Source organism: Takifugu flavidus, chromosome 1 (genome assembly GCF_003711565.1).
Source record: "Takifugu flavidus isolate HTHZ2018 chromosome 1, ASM371156v2, whole genome shotgun sequence".
In the NCBI taxonomy this organism is placed as follows: Eukaryota; Metazoa; Chordata; class Actinopteri; order Tetraodontiformes; family Tetraodontidae; genus Takifugu; species Takifugu flavidus.
Window position 1 is genome coordinate 17,574,155 of NC_079520.1, and position 20,368 is coordinate 17,594,522.

The 20,368-nt window shown below is 44.7% G+C and overlaps 3 protein-coding genes across 11 annotated transcripts; 1 reads left to right on the plus strand and 2 right to left on the minus strand.

The window, feature by feature from the left end:
* Positions 1–305: 305 nt before the first annotated feature.
* LOC130520561 (sodium-dependent neutral amino acid transporter B(0)AT2-like) lies at positions 306–7,020 on the minus strand. Of its 3 annotated transcripts, none has more exons than XM_057024277.1 (13): positions 6,873–7,020; positions 6,027–6,105; positions 5,217–5,436; positions 4,877–5,034; positions 4,598–4,718; positions 4,339–4,514; positions 3,871–3,981; positions 3,529–3,770; positions 3,221–3,404; positions 2,940–3,141; positions 2,673–2,832; positions 2,442–2,604; positions 306–2,316 (listed from the first exon to the last, which is right to left on the minus strand). In XM_057024277.1, exons 3-13 carry the CDS (start codon positions 5,425–5,427, stop codon positions 2,092–2,094), a joined length of 1,953 nt encoding a protein of 650 aa, XP_056880257.1. In that variant the 5' UTR covers positions 5,428–5,436; positions 6,027–6,105; positions 6,873–7,020; the 3' UTR covers positions 306–2,091. The 3 variants fall into 3 exon arrangements, with proteins under 3 accessions (XP_056880257.1, XP_056880318.1, XP_056880379.1); XM_057024338.1 differs by having other exon boundaries at positions 6,885–6,957; XM_057024399.1 differs by lacking the exon at positions 6,027–6,105 and having other exon boundaries at positions 6,873–7,002.
* A 413-nt stretch (positions 7,021–7,433) lies between these two features.
* On the plus strand, positions 7,434–14,626 carry LOC130520472 (epidermal growth factor receptor kinase substrate 8-like protein 1). Its single transcript, XM_057024200.1, is given in 20 exon segments — positions 7,434–7,585; positions 8,376–8,481; positions 8,567–8,725; positions 8,816–8,965; positions 9,059–9,141; positions 10,225–10,337; positions 10,618–10,664; positions 10,751–10,883; positions 10,960–10,995; positions 10,998–11,047; positions 11,124–11,198; positions 11,928–12,076; positions 12,350–12,494; positions 12,695–12,750; positions 12,831–12,936; positions 13,021–13,146; positions 13,227–13,374; positions 13,643–13,808; positions 13,927–14,059; positions 14,173–14,626. Coding segments are annotated over 19 exon segments (1,992 nt in total). The 5' UTR covers positions 7,434–7,585; positions 8,376–8,451; the 3' UTR covers positions 14,260–14,626.
* On the minus strand, positions 14,623–20,338 carry luc7l (LUC7-like (S. cerevisiae)). 7 transcript variants are annotated; one of them, XM_057024648.1, is made up of 12 exons: positions 20,137–20,329; positions 19,061–19,131; positions 18,659–18,766; positions 17,979–18,073; positions 17,718–17,816; positions 17,506–17,616; positions 17,216–17,359; positions 16,378–16,554; positions 16,160–16,248; positions 16,050–16,079; positions 15,800–15,961; positions 14,623–15,477 (listed from the first exon to the last, which is right to left on the minus strand). In XM_057024648.1, the coding sequence occupies exons 3-12, from the start codon at positions 18,690–18,692 to the stop codon at positions 15,435–15,437; spliced, it is 984 nt and encodes a 327-aa protein (XP_056880628.1). In that variant the 5' UTR covers positions 18,693–18,766; positions 19,061–19,131; positions 20,137–20,329; the 3' UTR covers positions 14,623–15,434. The 7 variants fall into 7 exon arrangements, with proteins under 7 accessions (XP_056880628.1, XP_056880756.1, XP_056880717.1 ...); XM_057024776.1 differs by having other exon boundaries at positions 18,683–18,766; positions 20,137–20,328; XM_057024737.1 differs by having other exon boundaries at positions 18,683–19,131; positions 20,137–20,331.
* Positions 20,339–20,368: the final 30 nt, after the last annotated feature.

Consider the following 20,368-nt stretch of genomic DNA (forward strand, 5'->3'; position numbering starts at 1 on the left):
AGATTCAGACCCTCTGAGGTTGCAGATTTTAAACTTTCCTGTACACATTCCATTCCAGCAGGCCTCAGCCTGTGACAAAGCCGGCGCTGAACGCTCCACTGGCAACCCTGACGATGACCTGTCAGACTACGAGGCTGGGAAGAATCCTGTGCATCAGTTCTCAAAGAGCAGTTTGACAGGTCAGGAAAACCTTCAGCTAATTGACTGTTGGATTTTCCTGGCTTCAAGAAAGTTACGTAAGCTGCATATGCTCCACGGATGTGTGGTGAGAGTTAAACGTCTGGTCTGATTTAAAACTCCAACAGTTTAAATACAAGTCAATTTTATTACAAAACATTTAAAAAGTTTCATTTTCTACAGATCCTTATATACATACACGATTCAACTGAACTCAATCACACACAGCTCAATAACACATTGCAAGAGTCTTAATAAATTTAAAGGCACGTTTTAAAGCACAAATATTTAAGAATCACTCATTACATGTGAAATATTAATCTGAGAGGGAAACAGCTGTTCGCATATGTAAAATACAATTAAACATATTTATATAACAATATTTACAGCTACTTAAAAGAAAGAACAACTGTTACACAAAATATTACCATAAAAACAGGTGTAGATTTTCAAGGAGAAATGTTTTGTTGCTTGCCAGAGACAAAAATGTAAATTTATACCTGGTTCCAAACCATTTCTGCTGAAAGAGAAGCAGTCAACAGATTTGCTCTGCACCTACTGCGTAGATTCAATAAATCAACGCGGTAGAATGACACAAATGCAACAAGCTCAGACACTGAAGGCCTGCTTCTGGAATTCTGGTGGGAAAGAGGAGACTCAGACTCAGAGGCCTGAGCCGATTTACTGGAAACAATAATGTCCATTTGCTAAAAATGTCACAGCCATTCAAAAGATCGACTTTATAGACAAGTGTGAAAAAGAAAATCAAAATACTGACGTAGCCTCGATTAGGTCAGCAGCATCTGGATCGACCCCTGTACATAAAAAGAACAGCACTATACAAACAAGTGGGACGGCGCGGTGGCGTAGTGGTCAGCACTGTCGCCTCGTGGCTTCCGTCCTGTTATAACGGGCTCTGGTTTCCCCACCATCATAAGCATATTGGTCACGTTGATCCAGTGGGGGCGCGGCTCAAGACCAACTGGCCACGTTTGTTTGTTGTGCAATTAGTTCGATATTGTTACACACGCACATTTTTGTTCTATTTTTGTGAGGTCTTTCATAGAATATTTACTTGGCTTCCAACCCTAACCATCCTAACTAGGGTCCTAACCTAAAGCCAATTCTTAACCCTCGAACACGCCCTTGAAGTTGTGAGGACCAAGCAAGTACCTTGCTATTGGAATGTGTATTTAGCAAGTACAACACACACACACACACCACACACACACACACACACAAGCTGCACAAGTGTCTCCCTCACCAAGGGCAGTAATATAAGCATTTAATGGACCTTTGACATTGACTGTGTTTCTTTTAGAATCACCATTTGTGTGATGTTTAGTTTTGTTCGTAAAACTGCTGCCAGTCACCGACCCTGACGGGGGTTTGTTAGGTCCAGCACGGCGTAAAGATGCTGAATATGATGAAACAGCTTCATGGTAGTGGCCCCACAGTGCTGCTGGATCGTAACCAGTATCATTGCTGGTTGGCAGCACTGGTCGGTTTTGATAGAGCTGGAGTAACAGCAACCTGTGTGATTCAAGTAAGGCTGTAACTGGAAAACCTAAACCGTCATAAACAGTCATCATTTCATTAAATTAATGATAAATCATTTACAGTAACGCAGTAAACGTTCCACATTTGCCCTCAAATGAAGTGGGAACATTCATTGTCACTGTGCTATGTACACATCTTTGGATCCACTCTGAGCATGAGCTGAAGTTAAATACACACACACACACACACACACACACAGTCTGTGACTTACACTACATATATAACTGGATTTTGTACTCTGTCTCAACCATAAAAGGTCATTGACATTGTAGCCCCTGTACCTTTTCATATTAAACAATTTCAACTGCTGGAATTGGAAGACTTCTTTGACTTCTGTCACATCACCTCTGATCTTCAGGACGGCGCCCCAGCGGTCCCGTTGTTTAGGTCCAGTTCTGTCATGTCAGAACTGTTAACAATGCTGTACTGTCCCATCTCTGCATCCCTCGATGTCTTCTTGAGCCTGCTCTTCAGAACTGTGTGGATCAGGGCCACTGGGACGGGCGTCATGGCGAAGATGATGAGCAGAGCCAGAAGAGCCAGGGCCCAGCCAGGATAGTTGAGGTCTTTCTCTGTAGCCTGGAAGAAATGGTTCACCGGTTAAAGCCAATAACTGTGAACCTGAAATAATCCTTAATACCTTGTTTCACAGACCCTGTGAAACAAGGATCATCTACTTAAACTAGAGTCAAGCACTTAACTACCTCGTCCCTGCTCCATGCCAAGTAGGTGGGGGGTTTTATGAACATCTGGATGACAGTGGCTCCGAGCAGCCCCAGCATAGCAAACAAACAGATGTACTTCCACAGGTACTTGTAAATCACGCTGGGACGCCAGCCCAGCATCGCCTCGATGTCAGTGAGGAACCTGCAGGAACCCAGAGCGCTTAGAAAGGAACTCGTCTGTGACGGCTGATAAAGAGGAAGAGGGCAAACCTGTCAGCTCCGTACAGCCAGGACACGCTGAAGGTCTCGAACACAACCACAATAATGAGGGGCAGAGTGGCCGAATAATCATCAAACATCAACACAAAGTAGTTCCCGCAGCGCTGAGTGAAGGGAAGGCCGAGCAGGAAGCCGACCACGCAGCTGAAAACTGCAACGTGGAGAAAAAAACACACTCATTTACACTCCTTTCGGCGAGGGACTCTCCCAAAATAGCTGCAGTTTTACAGCACTGCATGTGCCTAAAACAATACTGACTTGTGAATTTGGTCTTGTTGTTGGCCAGGGTTTTGAAGCGGTCTGTGAGTGGAGCGAGGATCCCTTCCATCGTACCAAACATGGTGCTCAGTCCCAAATTGAGCAGCATAAGGAAGAAGAGCGCTGACCAGAAGGGGCTGCCGGGCAGGAGGGACATGGCTTCCGTGAAGGCAATAAAGGCCAAGCCTGTGCCCTCTACCCCCTGAACGCACAAGAGCATCAGTATTAGGTTTTATGGAGAGCTCCTTCAGTAGTATCAGAACAAAAGGACAAAAAAATACCTTCTTCAACTCTATTTCCAGGTGACAGGCTGTTAAATTACCAGGGAAACTGTTTCCACTTTCATTGAACCAGGTATTGTAGCCTTTTACAGTAACAGAACTTGGATGTAAAAAGTCCAGGGTTGGAATCAGGCCATTGTCCACCTTCCCAGTGAGGATCTGCAGTTTTATTTTACCTAAGTTACTGAGAAAAAAGGAAATAAAACGTAACTGTTAATGCCAGAAAACACCATGACATTTACAGACAAACAGAAAACAATATTTTGTATTTCTGCCAACATAATTTTTAAAAAAAAAATTAAATATACCTGCTGATACAATCATTGACCTTCTGATTGGCACGGAAGCCGAGGACAGCGAACACCACAAGAGTGGCGAGCACTGATGTGAGGAAGTTTATGGCAGAGACTGTGAAGGCGTCACGATGGCAGTTGTTGTTCTTAGGGTTGTAGGAAGAGTAAGCAATAACGGAGCCAAAGCCAAGGCCGAGAGCGAAGAAGACCTGCGTGGCAGCCTGCCGCCACACCTGAACGTCTGCCCAAATTTCCAGCTGTGCAAAAGAGAGCAAGAGAGAGGCGTGTCGGTAAAATCCTGGAAACCCAGAAGCACTGGAACATTTCCCTGCTCAACAGAATTCTATTTGCGTGCACCTTTGGATAGAACATGTAGGCGATTCCCTCTGAAGCCCCCTCCAGGAGGAGTCCTCGGACGAGAAAGCAGAAAAGCACCACGTAGGGGAAGATGGAGGAGAAGTACATTACCTAGCAAATCAGGAGTAATGATTACTTTATTTGACTTTTTACCAGGCCTCTTTGGAGGCAACTTTTGCAATGACACACAAACAGCAACTGAAATATGATGGGAGGAGGACTTTCATCCTCTACATCAGAACACACTAAAGGGATTATGCCTTTGAAAGTGGGCACATATTTTAATCCTGACATTCCATGGATCCCATGCATGGTCGCCTCCAAACTTAAACTGACCATAACCTCGCGCAAGCAAAAAGGGCGAACAGTTTGGGCTTTTTGTGCATTGCGTGAGAGTTTGTGAGGAATGCTATTTGGGCAGCCACAGATCCAAAAGAGACGGCGCTTCAGTGAGACTACGGCTGTTACCTTGACAGAAGTCTTGATTCCCTTGAACATTCCCAGGCACACGATGGTCCAGGCGGCCAAAAGACAGCCCACCATGTAAGGGTTGAAAGAGCCCGTCTCGTCGATGGAGTCTGTGATATCCAAAGCTTTACGGTACCAGAAATATGATGTGGGGGAGCTCTCTTCACACTCTTTTACTAAAGATACAAAACAAAAGTAGTCGTCTTATTGATGACCTTCAATTAAATGATTGTTTTTGTCTGATTGTTGTTGTTGTTACCAGTTATGTTCCCCTCTCTTGGACATGTTTCCCAGGGTAAAGGGTACTGGAATGAGTTCCCCAGATAGAAAATACTCCATGAGAGGATCACATTGTAGTAGAGAGCCACAAAGAAACATACCTAGGGACAGAAAGCATGCCATGTTTTACTGCTCACTCTAGATTACATTCACATATAAAGGAAGAAAAATACCATCTCTTTGTTATTACCCAATACTTGGTCCTCACACAAGAATCCATACTCTGGTTTTAATGCTAAGTGTTCACAAAGTTTCTTACCACACAGCTAGAGTAGCCAATGCCAGCTAGCCTGGGGGAAATGGACCTCCACACGCCGATGCTGCCCTGTCGGATGGCCTGTCCAGCTGCCAGCTCCAGGAAGAAAAGAGGGATGCCAACAACCAACATCAGCACCACGTACAGTAAGAGAAAAGCTCCTGAGGAAAAAAGAGAACGTGTAGTCAGGGCCACAGCCCAGGGCTTTCCAGGACTTTAGAAAGTTGAAATCTGAAAGAACACTCAGTAATCATTATCGGCCAGCGATATTATTGCATTTCTCAGTTTTGAAGTCAAACTTTAAGCTATTTTGTGTTAGGTCCAGAATTCTGTAACATCTTACCTCCTCCGTTTTGATGGCACAAATATGGAAACCGCCACACATTGCCGAGCCCGACGCTGAATCCTACTTGAGCCAGAAAATACTCCAATTTACTGTTCCATCCTGCTCGAGTGGCCTCAGATGAACCCTCCTGGTTCTCTTCAACAGCATCGCCATCAAGCTCGGACTCTGTGGTGTGGTTAACATCACCTGGCAAGGGTTGCTTCTCCATCTAAATCAACTGATGAGAAAAATAAGGAATAATAAACACACCCAACATAAAACTGACTTTGACTGAAGATTCTTTTCTGAAACTGAATTGGAGAGTTAATCCTCTGTGAAATGGTGTCCACGGGCAACAAACCTTTATTTTGGCTCACCCGTTGCCTATTTACATTTTTTAAATATTAAAACATTTCAAAATGATAATTATTTGACCAAAAGGCTTTAATGCTGTGGTCATGCTTGACTTTGAAAAAGTTAAACCATGTTCAACTGGAATGGAATATGATTTATTGCGGGGTATTTTGTTGAGCCTTTGGCTGAATGTTGATGGGAAGTATGAGATTACAGCATGAAACTACATTAGCCGTTAGCTAATGTTAGCTAATGTAGCCAAGAAATGTGGACACTAAATCAGCCAATCACCACAATTAGACCTTCCATGTGCTTGGAGAACATAAAGCTCATTATAGTTCATATGAACACATCGAATGAAATGAAATCATATTACCGGTAATCTTTAACTGCAAAACGCGCCATCTAATGTTAAACTAGTTCCGGGGAGAAATAAATAATCTTCCCCGGAATCACAATAGAGATCAAACTGACCTGATCGGCAGGGAAGTGGTAACAGAAATCCTTAAATTGAATGAAGAGTGTGTGGACAGAGGTGCTTTCTGTGAAGGACCTAGAAACACGTGGAGACGCTGTCAGACGTTACTGCTACTACACCACGCGAGTTTATTCATCCCGTTGTATCGCTCAAAGTAAATGCAAAAGAATTGTTTAAGACTACAATACGTGGATTACTCTACAATACGTGGATTACTCGCTATAGCGTTGATAATCCTGCCCTAAACGACTCAAGAAGCGGGAAACAGATTATAATCATGTCCGGTAGCTCTTCTACTGTTGTCTGATGCAACACACTCTCCACGCCCACGACGAGCCTGATTCACGGGCTGTATGACATTTGTACACCGTCAGTGAAAGATTACGTTAACCTTCCATATACAGCTTTTTAAATGTATGTTAATTGTATGCCCACACATTAAATTGAAGTTGTCAGAATTTAGAGACCAAATAGGGTAAGTGTTGTAATCGTAACATTAAAAATAAGGGTAATAGTACCTGTGAGTGGACTGCCTTGATTCACTGTAAAACGCAGCAGTACTAGTAACAGTGATGGAGACGCCGTGAAAGCAAAAGCATTAAAAGGAAATAAAATTTGGAAAGGCGGCACACACACACACACACACACACACACACACACACACACACACACACACACACACACACACACACACACACACACACACACAGAGACACACACACACACACGTTGCATGCCACGTATGCTGGCTATGGGAAAGAAACTAAATCACGTTGAACACGTTTGTTCCACCGACGAATCAATACCAGAAAAAAAGTTGGAAGTATCTAATGCGAACATACCTCAGAAAATACCTTTCAGCGTTGCGCAGCTCTTCTTTGACAATAAGACATCAAATGGTCCTCCGTCCAGAGCCGAGTAAGGAGCCGTAACTTCGCCTGCAGCTCCTCCTGATGGACTCCTCCCATCGTCTCTATTGGCGGACATAACGATGTTTTGACCACCTCCTCAAAAAGACTGTTGTGAAATGTGACACCCACCGTCCATATTTTTACACCTTTATTTATATTTGGATGCAAGACTTGAAAGCCCCCACAGCCGACCCCCCAACCGAACCTGTTGGCACTATTAAAAAGACGTCCTAACCCTGAGTTTGCTGTTGTATTTTCCAATATTGAGGCTGTGATTATAGTTATTATATAACCTTCACCTCATAGTGATGGTTGGTGCAGGATCAGCTTTTAAATGGTTTTGTTGAGGGCAGAGAGAGAGAAATATTAATCAACTTGAGATGAACTAGGCTATGAAAATATCCTATGGGTGTTAGAGTGCGCTCTCTCCAAAATGTGTCCTAACAGGTAAGCGAAAAAGTAAATAGTTTTATACCTCCGGATTGTACATTGGGAGGAGCTGTGCAAGGTGACACACCTCTGCTCTACAAAGGCAATACCAGAGGGAGCAGAGTGAGGAGGGAGTTACCTGCAGACACAGGCAGCTTTTCGGAGATCAGTATTGTACATACGGCTGGAATAAGCTTGGAAGCCTGGCCAGTCTGGTAAGTGGAAAATAAAATTTTCCTTTTAGTCTCTACTTATAATTGTTGTTCTTTTTAAAATGAGTCCTAGTTTGCTTTAAATGTTTAGTATTTGCCTGTGCTAACTAGCCAAAGAAGAGCAGGTTATTGCAACATGTTTCATCATATTTCAAATGTTTAATCTTAATTTCAAAAACATCCCTTTGACCTATTGCAATGATGTGTCACGTATGGGAAAGTGACAAAACAACCATGCATTTTCCTTCTTCAGACGTATGGTGTGACGTTGCCTTGTACAGTGTTGCTGATGTCAGAGTTATCTAATATCGCTCTACTGAAATAAGACTTCAATAAAGGTCTGGACATGTTGTTTTCCTTCAGGAATAGGTTTATATTTGTCTTGACAATCATTGTTGCTGTACTGTCATACCAGTGAGGACAGTAGAGGAATAAACACCAAGATGCACATGAGCCCATTGTCAGTGAAACTAGTCTTAGTAACGGACTCACTCCCCTGATACCAGTGATCCCAGTATTGATGACTGCTGAGGTGGTGAGAGAGTAACATCACATTGTTACCAGACTGGTTGGGTGGCTCACTTAAGCTCTCTCTCTCTCTCTCTCTCTCGCTCTCTCTCTCTCTCTCTCTCGCTCTCTCTCACACACACACACACACACACACAGCACAGTCTGTGGATACTGAAACAATCTCATCTGATGTAAACTCAAACAAGCTGAGAGGATTTGATCAGCTGCTGGTGGAGAGTTTCTGATCTTTGGTTAAGACAACAAGTGGTCTGGTTTAGTTTAGAACGACATCATCGGGATCAGGAGTGTCACCTATACGTGACCTTTCCCATCTCAGCAGGGGGCACAGCAGATAAAGGATGACATACATCTCAAGATATCTGGTCAACGTAAGTCATCTCTGTAACACTTCAGTTCTGCGCTCCTTTCCTAGGGAGAAATGTTGATACCCTCACTTTTTGTCTCCCTCTGCAGCACCTCCTGACCTTCTCACTCCAAGATGGGGACGTGCAGGGTGTGGAGGAAGCCCAGGCACGGCTCTCCTTCCTGGCTCAGAACCAAAAGCTGTGGAGTCAACAGATGTTCCTGGATGTTGGAGAAGAAGCTATTCTCCTCAGAGACATCCAGAGCCTGGTGGGAACACATGCCTGAAGGTCAAGGGGGGTCACAGAGTCGGGAGCTTTGTCTGATTTCAAGAGATGTTTGCTTCACCTTCTCCTCCAGGACGAGCTGGAGAGCTACTCCTATAAATCCATCTACCGCTGCGATGCAGTCAACTCTGAAAAACACTTCCCTTCGCTCCTGTTGTTGGTCTGCCAGAGTGCCGCGCAGAAGAAGCCTGACATCCATTTTTTCAACTGCGAGACGGTGAAGGTGAGGAGGCTCAGCCGGACCAGCTCAGCATCTGTTCAAAGCGCAATTTGGGTTTTGCAAGCGATGTATCTTTCAAAATTCTGCCCCCTCTAGGCCGAGAAGATCCGTGATGACATTACGCAGGCAGTTACTGATTCCTCAAAAACACGGAGCAAGAACATCTCTGATCACCTCAGGTAAAATTCTGACCATGATGGGCCGTGTTCGGTTCAGAAGAACTGGTGTCCCTGCATAATAGAGTGTGATGAAGGACGGTCAAACACTGATGAGGACAACCAAATAACCAAAGAGAGCTGAACCCTCATAAATCAGGTCCATCTGTGGTTTAAATGTTTGGTTTCGCCTCTTTTACTGCCTCGGTTTACTGTAGCCGCCACTCACCTGTTGATGGGGTAGAGAGAGATGGAAATAGCTGAGAGGACGACTCGTTCAACCAGTTTCCACATAGCTTATGAAGGTGTGACATTGATAGAAGCCATTGTGACAGAACGCAGAGACCGACAGAGACAGAAGAAAGAGAGCAGGTCTTCCGTGGCATAGGGGCCGAACGGATTATTCAAAACTCTGATCTTTAAAGGACGGATGGAGGACGGGCACATGTGGTGAGTCGGACGAAGTCAGTGTGGTTTGGACGCAGGTGCGGCGAAACAAATGTTTATGTCTTTTCCTCGAGATGTTTGCCTAAAGCTTAGGTGCTTGAGAGGAGGCCAACGGTCACCTTTTCGCTCATAATGAGATCCTCGTTCATTTTTTTTGCGTGTCAAACTGTCTTGACAATTGCTGAGTTGTTGTGCTTTGTGTGCGGCACGAGCTGTTACCATGAGAAAGCACAGACAGGCTGTTTACTGTAGCTCCATCGACAGATGAGGGTTGTGGGGTTGAATTTCACAGGCAGTCGACTCTACTGACAGCGAGACATGGGGAATAGTCCACGGGGCGGAATAAGAATGTTTGCTCTCAAACTCTCCTCCTCCATTTGACATCTTAGTGCAATTGATGGATTAATTATCAACTAGAGAAAAAGCACTTGGCGGCGTTTGTGCCTCCATAACCTGCCTGAAGTTTGTTTCTTGAACTAAATCCTACACACATCCACCATTTCTACTCTGAACCCTGATCCAGGTCAAGAGGTTGACCACCTGTCACATCAAAGATATTTTACCAAAGAGCTGCTTACATTTTGAACAACAAATTCCTGAACTTGACTGCGACTAGAACACGACTTGAGGACAAGCTTAAACTTTTCTCTTCCTCTTTAGGCTACCTCAGAACATCGATAACATGATTGACCCCTTTGACATCCCGAGCCCCCCCATCCCACACGCTCCGAACCCCCCACCGGTCAACCCGCCACCGTACCCGGGACTGAGAGGTAAGAAAACCAACGACAAATGCTGTGAAGGTATTTGACATCATGAGAAGGTAGGATGGGAAACGGAGAAGTGGAAGGCATTCGGGAGGACAGAGCGTGCTTTGTGTGTGTGTGTGTGTGTGTGTGTGTGTGTCTCTCTGTGTGTGTGTCTCTGTGTGTGTGTGTGTGTATGTGTAAAGGGGAGGGTGTTTACGATTCAAGGGTAAAGGGGGCAGTTAATGCTGGCCGGAGCTATGAGCCAGCATGAATGAACCGAATCTTCTCCTCTTATCTTCGACAGTCAACGGTGGACCTGAAATCTCCTTCCTGCGAGCAGAAAGAGAAGTGGTAATCCCTCCATCCCGAATTTGGTTAATGTTTGGTTGCAGTTCCCACGCACACAGCCTAATGAAGGCTCCTCTCCCACCCCTCAGGGGATCCTCAATCACTGCTTCGACGACATCGAGAACTTCATGGCCAAGTTGCAGCAGACTGCAGAGGCGGCGATGGTGCTGAACCAGAGGAAGAAGAAAAACAAGAAGAAGAGTAAAAAGCAAAGTTCAGAAGGTAAAAAAAGGACTGTTTTTCATTGAAATTGCATCTAAGATTCATTTAATCTCTGCTCATTGTTTCGTAACAACAGAAGATTTACTCACTGCCAAGGCCCGGCCTCCACCAGAGAGGAATTCGTCGACATCTTCCAGAAATTTAAATATTGCTTCAGCTTGCTGGTGTGTGGTTCGTGTTTTTTTCCCTTGAGTTTGCATCCCTGCTACGTAATCAATGCCCTCCTTTATTTCTGAGCAGGCCCGTTTGAAATCAGCCATCTCCAACCCGTCAGCAGAGGACCTGGTCCACCACGTCTTCAAACCACTGGACATGGTGAGTTTCATCTCTGCGAAACACTCCACTTTTCTGGAAAACAAGGTAACATCTTGATGTTTCCACTTCAATGGAATCTTTACAAGTGGTAGGATTGTGGTTTACCTGGTTTACCTAAGTGGCCTACCCATATCATTCAGGGAGTGCTTTCAATGAGCCTTAATGAAGATAACGAAACAATGTTAATCAGGTTTCACAGCTAGGACGGGATTACACAAAAAGAGGATTTTTAAAAACTGTAGCCCAGGCTTTTATTAACCTCATGATTAGGGCAAACAGATGACAGATAACGTGAAGGTTCTGTCCCGTAAGTGGGGTCGAAGCCGTGAACGGGCATTACGTTTGTCCCTCAGCTCAGTGTGTCATGTCTAAATAATGGAAAGCCATCAGTGAGTAATGTTGCCAGAAACTACAAGTCATGTTTACACAGGGCCGTTCCCATCGCGTTGGTCTGGCTGGAACTTTGAACACTTGATAAATGACACGTTTGTGTCAACAACTGAATTCCTCCATAAAGGAATATTGCTATGTATTTTTGCAGGAATCAAACCTATCACCTTTAGGAGTCTGACACAAGCAGCCTGGTTGTGCTTTAGTTCATGTTTACGTGATTCCTCTATCCACAAGTTCAGTCAGGACAATGAAAGGGTGCGCTTGATTTGTGCATACTGTCGCACCAGAATGGAAAGCGGTGACGTGCTGACTTTTTTTGTGTGCGTGTGCCCACAGATGGTGAAGACGACCGGGGGGCCGGCCATGGGAGGCTCGGTGTCCAGCCCCGCCTTGACCAACGCCGCCGTCACGCTTCTACAAGACAACCTGAGCGAGGAGGAAAGGCAGCTGTGGACGTCTCTCGGCCCCAACTGGACCCTCCCACGGTTAGATTTTGTAACAAGAAGTGTATTTTCAGCTGGCATAAATAATATATTTGTGTCAGTGTGTTTGGGTGAATGACTTTTGATGGGTACAGTTATAGCAGCAAAATTGAAACTTTATGAAGGGAAGGTGTGTTCCAGAATTGCCCCAAACCCACAATTTATTTACACTATGACAACCTCCTAATACCTAGAATAACCTATATTTACAACAGCAATCATAGCTTTGGTTATGCTAAGACGAGTTCAACAGCGTCTAACACTGCTCTGTTTTAGTTCTCAGCTCAGAGGACCAGTAGCGCCGTACGTCCCTGTCTTCTATGACGGCTGGAAACCAGAAACCCTGAGGCCAGACGGGCAGGTTTGGGAAGATCCGGTTGAGTCACAGCACAAACATGAGGACCTCCAGGCCAAACGAGAGGTGTGGAATACCAGTTCCCTCCACTGTATGAAAAAGATGACTTCAAAATATGCGGCAAAGTTTCAGAGTCTAAATTTGGTTCCCAAAAAAAGTGCTCCTACAAAATGAAGAGCTTAACAGAAGCAATGTGTAAAACATGCTCAGTGTTGTGTTGAGTCCCAGGTCGACACTCCATGTTCATCCTTGTGTGTGTTCGGTAGCAGCAGCAGCCACCTCAGCCTGTCCGACCTGCGATCACCAGCAGCAGTGACGCAACGTAGGACAAGTTCAGCAAATAAGTCAATTGGCTGCTACATTTTACAAAAATCTGAATGAATAACAGTGTCGCTCTCTCAGCAGAGACGGCAGCCCAGTCCCACCCGAGAGGCTCTACAGCTGCATGTATGATTTCATAGCGAGGAACAGCACGGAGCTGTCGGTGCAGCAGGGGGAGACGCTTGAGGTAACAAGGCCAACCACATCAGGAAGAACCAGAGGGGAGGTGCTGGTGGTGCTTGGAGACTCAGTGATTTCCTCCCTTGAACAGGTGCTTGAGTCCTCCAAGCGCTGGTGGAAGTGTAGGAATTACTTCAACCAGGTCGGATTTGTCCCCTTCAACATCCTCCAGCCCATGACCCACGTGGAGAGCCCAGTGAGCAGCAGACCCCCCAGTGTAAGAGCCCCGCACATCACCCCTGCGGTGCCCAGGCCTGAACACACCTCACGTCTTCTCTCTGCTCCACCCTCCCACAGGCGCCGGCCCCGCCGCCCCTCCCAAAGACCTTCTCCGTAGTCCCACCCAGCCCGCCGGTTCTACACCCCTCACACTCCCCGCAGCGACCGCGCAGCTTACCGCCTTACAGCCAGAACATACCAGCTGCAGATGACACGGAAAATAAAGGTACCAGCCTGCTTGATGTGTGTTTGTGTAGGAGGTGCGACCGTACATGTGAGTCACAGAAAACAAAAGCGGCTCAGATTGCAAAAGTTTGCTGACGGTTTGTGTGACTGTCGGCCCTTTTCACTTAAAAAAACACACAAGAAACCTGGATGTATGGGACAAACTTTGAATCTCTGTGCTTACGTCGACAGGGGTATATGGTCAACGTTTTGGTTTTCTGTTCCAGCCATGTGTTGCTTCACTGAGTCACCCTGTTAACTCTTTCCAGCCATGCTGGTCAATGACGAGCTGCTCCACAGGCTGACCAACGGAAAGGCCAATCTGAACAAACCTCTGGTCATCCAGCGCTCATCAGAGACCTCCATTCCTCTCGATTACGACTCTTCCCCAGAGGAAGTAGGCGAGTGGCTGAGAGGAAAAGGCTTCAGTGAACCGTGAGTGCAAAGTCACCTTTTGTATAAGTATCAGGATAAATGCTAAGATGATGGCTTCCAGGTTCACTTCATGAAGGCAGTTTGAACGCTGTACACTCTGTTTTCTTTGGGTCCTCAGAACAGTCACATGTCTGGGCGTGCTGACAGGAGCCCAGCTCTTCTCCCTCAACAAGGACGAGCTACGCGCCGTGATTCCAGAGGAGGGCGCCAGAGTGTACAGTCAGCTCACCGTGCAGAAAGCGCTGCTGGAGGTAGAGACAGATTCATGTTTAGAATCAACGAAAGCGCCACAATTTAAACTGTATCAGCATCTGTGTCACTTTGCAGAATTTTTGGGAACGGTCTCTTCTCCTTCTCCTTCTAGGATGCCAGACAAGCCACAGAACTGGAGGAAGTGATGGAGAAACAGAAGATGAAGGTTGACCTGAAGCTGGAGAGCAGTACCCTGTGACCAGTAGGGGGCCATGAAGAGTCTCTGACGAAGAGTCCTTTTGGTGGCATCATCACTTGAGTGAACTCCAGTTTGACCAGAAGACAGGAAGGCCAGTTTAGTCACTTTGTGTCATATTGTTACGCTGTATAGTGTCAAAGATCTGTTCTTTTGAAAGTATTTTACAGCAGCTGAATTAAGGTTTTAGCTCAAGCAGGTGCTGTCCCAGATTTTAGTGTATGATTGTGTTTGCATGTTAAAGGTCTCATTTCTGCTTCCTAAAATAACTTAAATATATATTTATATATATATATATATATATATATATCTTTGCAAAACTCACGCAAGCTTGCAAAAGAATGACATCAATAAAAGGTCAGCAGATCTTTTTTTGGTTTTGTTTATTGATTAAAGACTTTCAGCAGAACATAAACATGAAATCACACATTAGGCTAAAGAAATTTACAAGTTAAATGTGAACAGCTGTAAAAAAAAAAGTTTTCTTTCCAAGTTGGGTCAAACTTTCAACTTAATATCACCAATAAAAACATACCCAATGAAGAATTTTATAGTGCTGCTTTTCCAGATGCCCCCCCCCCCAAAGCAACAGTTTCACATAGGGAAGCAAATTATTTTATTTTAAATTAAATTGGGATGGAAACAGTTTATTTTACTCACAATGGACAAACTCAAATCTCTTCCAATAAAACAAACATTCATTGAAATTAAAAGTGGAAAAAAATAAAATGGAAATCGATATTACAACTTTTTTTAGCTTTCAATTCAACCGCAAACAAATATTGATAGAATGATGCATGCCACATGAAAAATGTGTGCATGGAAGGAAAAAATAAACAAAAACTGAGCTTCCAGACTCATTAGGGAACAAACCTTTACAGACCATCACTAACATCACTGTTTAATTATCAATCCATCAATCAGTATCCTCATATCTGTATGCTTGAAAATTGAGATTAAAAACTCTCCCGGCAGATTCGGAGTCAAAGTCAACTGTCGAAGTAAAAAAAGAATAGGTGTGGAATTAGAGCAAGGGCTCCTCTGCTGGAGGAGAGAACTGTGTAATGATATTTTATGATAACGAGACAGACGTGATACGAGAGGATGCTGTATGCTAACGTCGTTGAAGCCTGAAGTCCCAGACCAGACAAGTGGCAGACCAGATCTTCCCGTTCATCTCATGACCGATCCCTGGAGGCGTGCTCTCGGTCCCTGGACGACCTGAAATGTTGGATTTGATGGAGGAGTTATAATACAATATAATATAATACACTTTTAAACTTATGAGACAATCTAAACCTAATGCTAAGCTTTGAACGGACCAAACTGTAGACAAGCAAGAAAAATCAAAACACAGAGTCCAAACGCAGCCGTAACATTAACAGAAAACACTGATAAAAGGTGACCTTGACTAGAGCAGCTGCATTTATCTGGAAAAGTGTCACAATGATCTCCGTTGAACCCACAATTCTGCTGGGAGTATTTCCGCCTGCTCAGAGGATCTATACATTAAGGGCTCGAGCGTGTGGGGCTGGTTGTTTACTTGTGTCTGGAGCCGTGCTCGTGGCTGTGACGGTGTCCTCGGTTGCGGGAGCCCGATCTGCTGCGATGCCTCCTCCTCCTGTCCCTGGAGCGCGAACGCGAGCGGCGCCTGTCTCGAGACGTCGAACGCGAGCGTCTCCTCCTGCGGTCACGAGAGCGGGACCTGACAGAAAAAGGATTTAAGCTTCTCGTCAGGTCTCCTTATACGCCACAAATGAGTCGTTTAAGATGGAGAAGTGTGAGGCTCTAACCTTTTATGCTCTCTGCTGCGTGATCTGGTTCTACATGAAAGACGCACAGATATTTGACAGTGAATATTCACATCAATGGTGGCAGCAGAATTTCTGATGTCTGCTCTCACCTCTTCTTCATCTTTTCCTCCTTCTCCCTTTCTTCTCTTCTTTTTAAGCGCTCCTGGTTTCTCTTCTCCTGCTTGTCGACAACAGCTTTCTGTGCAAAATAATCGGCACCATCAACAACAATGGAACGGATGTCAGTATGTCTTCAACCTTCCTGTGAACTTCCTCAAAACTTTAAGATTGATGCCATGAGGTTTGAACCCGGCAAGCTGGGACGCACCTTTAATTGGTCCAGTTTTTCTCTGATCTGGATGAAGCCCAGGTGAAGCTTTCCGCCAAAGTGGTCGGCCAGACGGCGATCGTTGTCGTGGAGGCCAAGATAAGCGGAACACACCTCGCACACTCGAAGCTTCTGCTGCTGGAAGCTGGAGGCTGGCATGGAGTTTCTGTATTCTTCCTGAAAGAAAACCTTTATTTTAACAAACAGCGCAGCAGACCCACGTGTTCTTTTGTTGTGGAGCCCCTCTGTCGGGTCACTGTTTTCAGTCTATCCCATCCCCCCCCCCAAATTCCCTGCGCCTGGCATCATGCAAATTAGCCAAAGGATCAAAGGAGTTGTGCCATTAGATCTTTTAATGATAAAGCATCAAAGGAGCTTAGAGTAAAAGCAATGCAGCACGTTAAAATGCTGTTAGACCCAGTTTAAGGTGATTAAAACAGCTCTGTGTATTACTGCTGTTATCTTCAACCACGGTCAGCAACCATATAGAAATACAGGTTAGTGCCAATCACATATGCACCTCTGTGTTACATGTGAATGTATTTCATCATAGTTTAGCATCCCGAGGTTAAACGGCTGCTTCCTGTATCTTGCGAATGCAAATGATACTGTACTGGAAGGTTTAAAAGGATGAGCACAGTTCAGATGAAAGTTAAAGATGAGAAGTTAGTTGGAAAGGAAGATCATGATTGGTTGGTTTCATCTTTTGGGAAACCAAAGTGCATCGTGCGGCTTTTTGACTGCTTTGGTGTCCTAAAATCATTTTCCAGGCATGCCGGCTCCATGTTGTAGCTCAGTCGTTCAAATAAAGGGGGCCAATAGAAAAAAGGCTTCTCACCTCTGCGTCCTTCTTCTTTGTGCGCACCTTCTCCACCTCCTGCAAGACCTTTTGGGCCTCGTCAACATTTCCCTCTGCTCCCAGCTGTTCAGCCTTGGCCAGGAGCTTTCCAATTTCTTCGTTCAGCTCATGGACCTTCTCTGCCTGAAATTCAGCATAAATGCTACGTATTGTGGCTCTTCATAGACAAGAGGGACAAAAATTCACCTAATTGTATCACAGTTTTTTTTTGAAAATGTAGGCAAAAGGCAGCTAAATGAAAAAAGACAGGGGGGGGCCCGATCACTGACCTTTGCTGCCACCTCAGCGCTGATCTCCTCCTGGGTCTCAGCCAGGCGTTTCTTGGCCAGTTCCGTCCTTCGATCACACTCGGCAATGAAAGACTCCAGATGATCCACCGCCTTTAGGAGAAAGAAAGAGTAAAACAGTCTTAAAATCAGCTCATCTGGAACAGTTAGCACACGTGGAAGAAGCACGGCTGTGGCAGGAGGCTATCACTTACATCCAGCTCAAAGAACAGCTCTCTCTCCTTAGAGGCGATCTCATAATCTGCCCGAAGTGCCAGGTCGTGAATCTTAGTGCACTCTCCCAGGTCCATGCGCTAAACCGGAATCACACAAAGAAAAATCAAACATATTGTGAGATGGTTGAACATCAGATCATTTATGATCCATTCGCTAATGATTAGCCCCTCTGTTTAATGTCCCGTGGAATATTGGACCAGGTTTTCAGCTGGTCAGAGCAGAGGCTGCAGAACACTCACCGTTCCAGACAAGATGTCATGAGGGCAGCAGTTCAGGAGGTGACTTTTGCAGACGCGTTCATCTGAGAACTTGACCCTCTGTCGCGTCTCGTCTCCTGAAAGAGTCAAAGAAGAAACAGTGAGCAAGGCCTCACATATTTGATAGCAGGGACGAGGTATCCGCTGCTTTAATACAGGCAGTAGAGTACGGGCGCGATATTTATGGGGCACGTGTCAATGTAAGTGCGTTCAAACATTTGTGTGCGATAACCACATCTGGAATGTGAGAAAATGTCACATAAGCTCCCCATGTTGTACATTTACTAAACTAATCGTGCCTCTTTCACATCAGTAATCAGTCCTTTATGTGCACAGACTTCAAGTAAATGAGTGCTTGTATAAACTTCTTGATTTTTATCTTGGTTCTTACCAAACCAAAACCTCAAGTTAAAACAAACAAAAAAACAACAACATAAAATGAGTTCAACATGAGAGGTCAATGTCCACTTTATAAATGTAGAATAGGGTAACGTTAGTGGCACGATACCCCGAATTAAATGTTACGGTTTCAGTCATTAAGTCGCAAACGTCTGCTCAGGAGACTTGGCAAACATCAGACGAATGTTCCAGCCAGGCCTTTTACAGAAACAAAACCAAAATACAAAAAGAAATCAAAAGAAAAAGCAAAGGTTTATACACACTGTGATCTGCACCACATACTGTACCCTTCTGCATCTTCAAGACCTCAGCAGCAGAATTTTAAACCCGCTGTAGAAAAGTATAAATGGGAACAGTGTTCTTGCCCACACCTGTAGTAAGAAGTTGGGAGTCATACACAAGTCAGATTGTAAATGTGCGCATATTTTTTTGTTGTTGTTTTGTTGCCTTCTCAACACAGACGTGTCATGGAAACGTGCACGGTCTGACTGTGCGCGCCCAGACGCCTTAGCTCAAGCTGTATAATACCACTCCATACTGTAAATCTACTGCCACTGAGGACAGACCCATGTGTGTGATTACAAAAGGCTACAAATAACTTCCGGAAGGCAAACAAATTGGTTGGATATTCATCATAACAGCTTTAAAAATTATGTGTGACTCACGGCTCGATGAACATGAGGCTTTTCTGCAACTCCCTTGCAGATTGATGTAGGCTGGCAAAGATACACTGAACCTTAATGAATAAAATAAAGGGGCCACAATTGTTCAGTTTGTATGCAACAAATGTATGGGAAGATATCAATGTCATCACACATACACCCACAAACTCACAACACAACTACATTCTTTAGATTACAAGTTGACTTTGCAGCTTAATCCATAGGGCTGTAGCTCTCTGATTTACAATCAGCCAGGGCAGCAAAAACCTCTAATTACCTGCTCTTTTAATCAGATTTAATGGCCGATTTATAATTGATGTCTGTATCCAAATGGCTAGACTTCAGAAAACCCTATTTTGGACAATCGTTCACACAACAATAAGTCAAACACATTTTCACTTTGGAATTTTCTCATGACGATAATTGTAATCACTTTATTTTATTTTTTTAAAAAAAGTTATCCAGTATATTGTTTCTACAAAAGAGAAATCAGTACTTATGAAAGAATGGGAATAGACTTATTGCTACACAGAGCTTTTATATAGTGTAAGCGCTTCATATTGATGAAAGAAATCACCAGATAATTGTCATTTAGGAACCTCAGACATCAGTAAATGGACCCAAACGTTATGTTTCAGCAGCTCTTGGCGGCCCCACCTGGCGTCTAGCCCGGCTTAAACCGGTAATACAGCAACATCTGGAATGCCAACACTACTGTCACAAGTCAAGCAAATGCTGGACGGTTTAATGTTGGGCAGGAGGCACCAAAGTCGCCACATTCAGCGGGTTTTGCTCCCCACGGTACCGTGACTGCGTGCAAAAGTCTAGCTCGGGAAATACTGATCGCACAATTGGTAAGGCCGCAACCTGGAACCAAGAGAATAGCCCAAGTGGATACAAACATTCATGTCTTACGGTAATTCGTAACTAGTCGGTTGGACTAACATCGGTGTAGTTGATACAGCCCTCTGTAGTAGAGTTTACATCCATTCACGCAGCTCTATTCATCACACTCAAGCCAGCCTCAGCACGGGCTCCATTTTGGCTAACTAGCCCGCTAGCATTCTGCCGCAACTCACCATCCCTCGCTGTTCCCATAAGCTGGTCGAGCAAAGCTCTCATTTGAGCCTGGGCAGACATTGTGGATTTCCCGTCGATATCGCTATGAAAACTCTGACACTAAAATAGTTCCTCAGATCCTTTGATGGGATATTGGCTCTGTATTCGTCCGAGCATCACCTTCCGGAGATTTTCCCAGCTTGGTTGCCGAGCCAGTCCCCGTTTAGGGAAATGACGTCAGAGCCCGTCGTT

What these genes read in the sequence shown, in the direction of transcription:
- luc7l (XM_057024562.1), bottom strand. Translation starts at nt 20,197, where the DNA reads ATGTCTGCCCAGGCTCAAATGAGAGCTTTGCTCGACCAGCTTATGGGA. An exon ending in ATGACATCTTGTCTGGAACG is followed by an intron (nt 17,817 to 17,978) that starts GTGAGTGTTCTG and finishes ATTCCGGTTTAG; the next exon opens with CGCATGGACCTGGGAGAGTG. An exon ending in GAGGAAAAGATGAAGAAGAG is followed by an intron (nt 16,080 to 16,159) that starts GTGAGAGCAGAC and finishes TCTTTCATGTAG; the next exon opens with AACCAGATCACGCAGCAGAG.
- LOC130520561 (XM_057024277.1), bottom strand. Translation starts at nt 5,427, where the DNA reads ATGGAGAAGCAACCCTTGCCAGGTGATGTTAACCACACCACAGAGTCC. An exon ending in GAATCAAGACTTCTGTCAAG is followed by an intron (nt 3,982 to 4,338) that starts GTAACAGCCGTA and finishes CTGATTTGCTAG; the next exon opens with GTAATGTACTTCTCCTCCAT. An exon ending in CCTACATGTTCTATCCAAAG is followed by an intron (nt 3,771 to 3,870) that starts GTGCACGCAAAT and finishes TCTTTTGCACAG; the next exon opens with CTGGAAATTTGGGCAGACGT.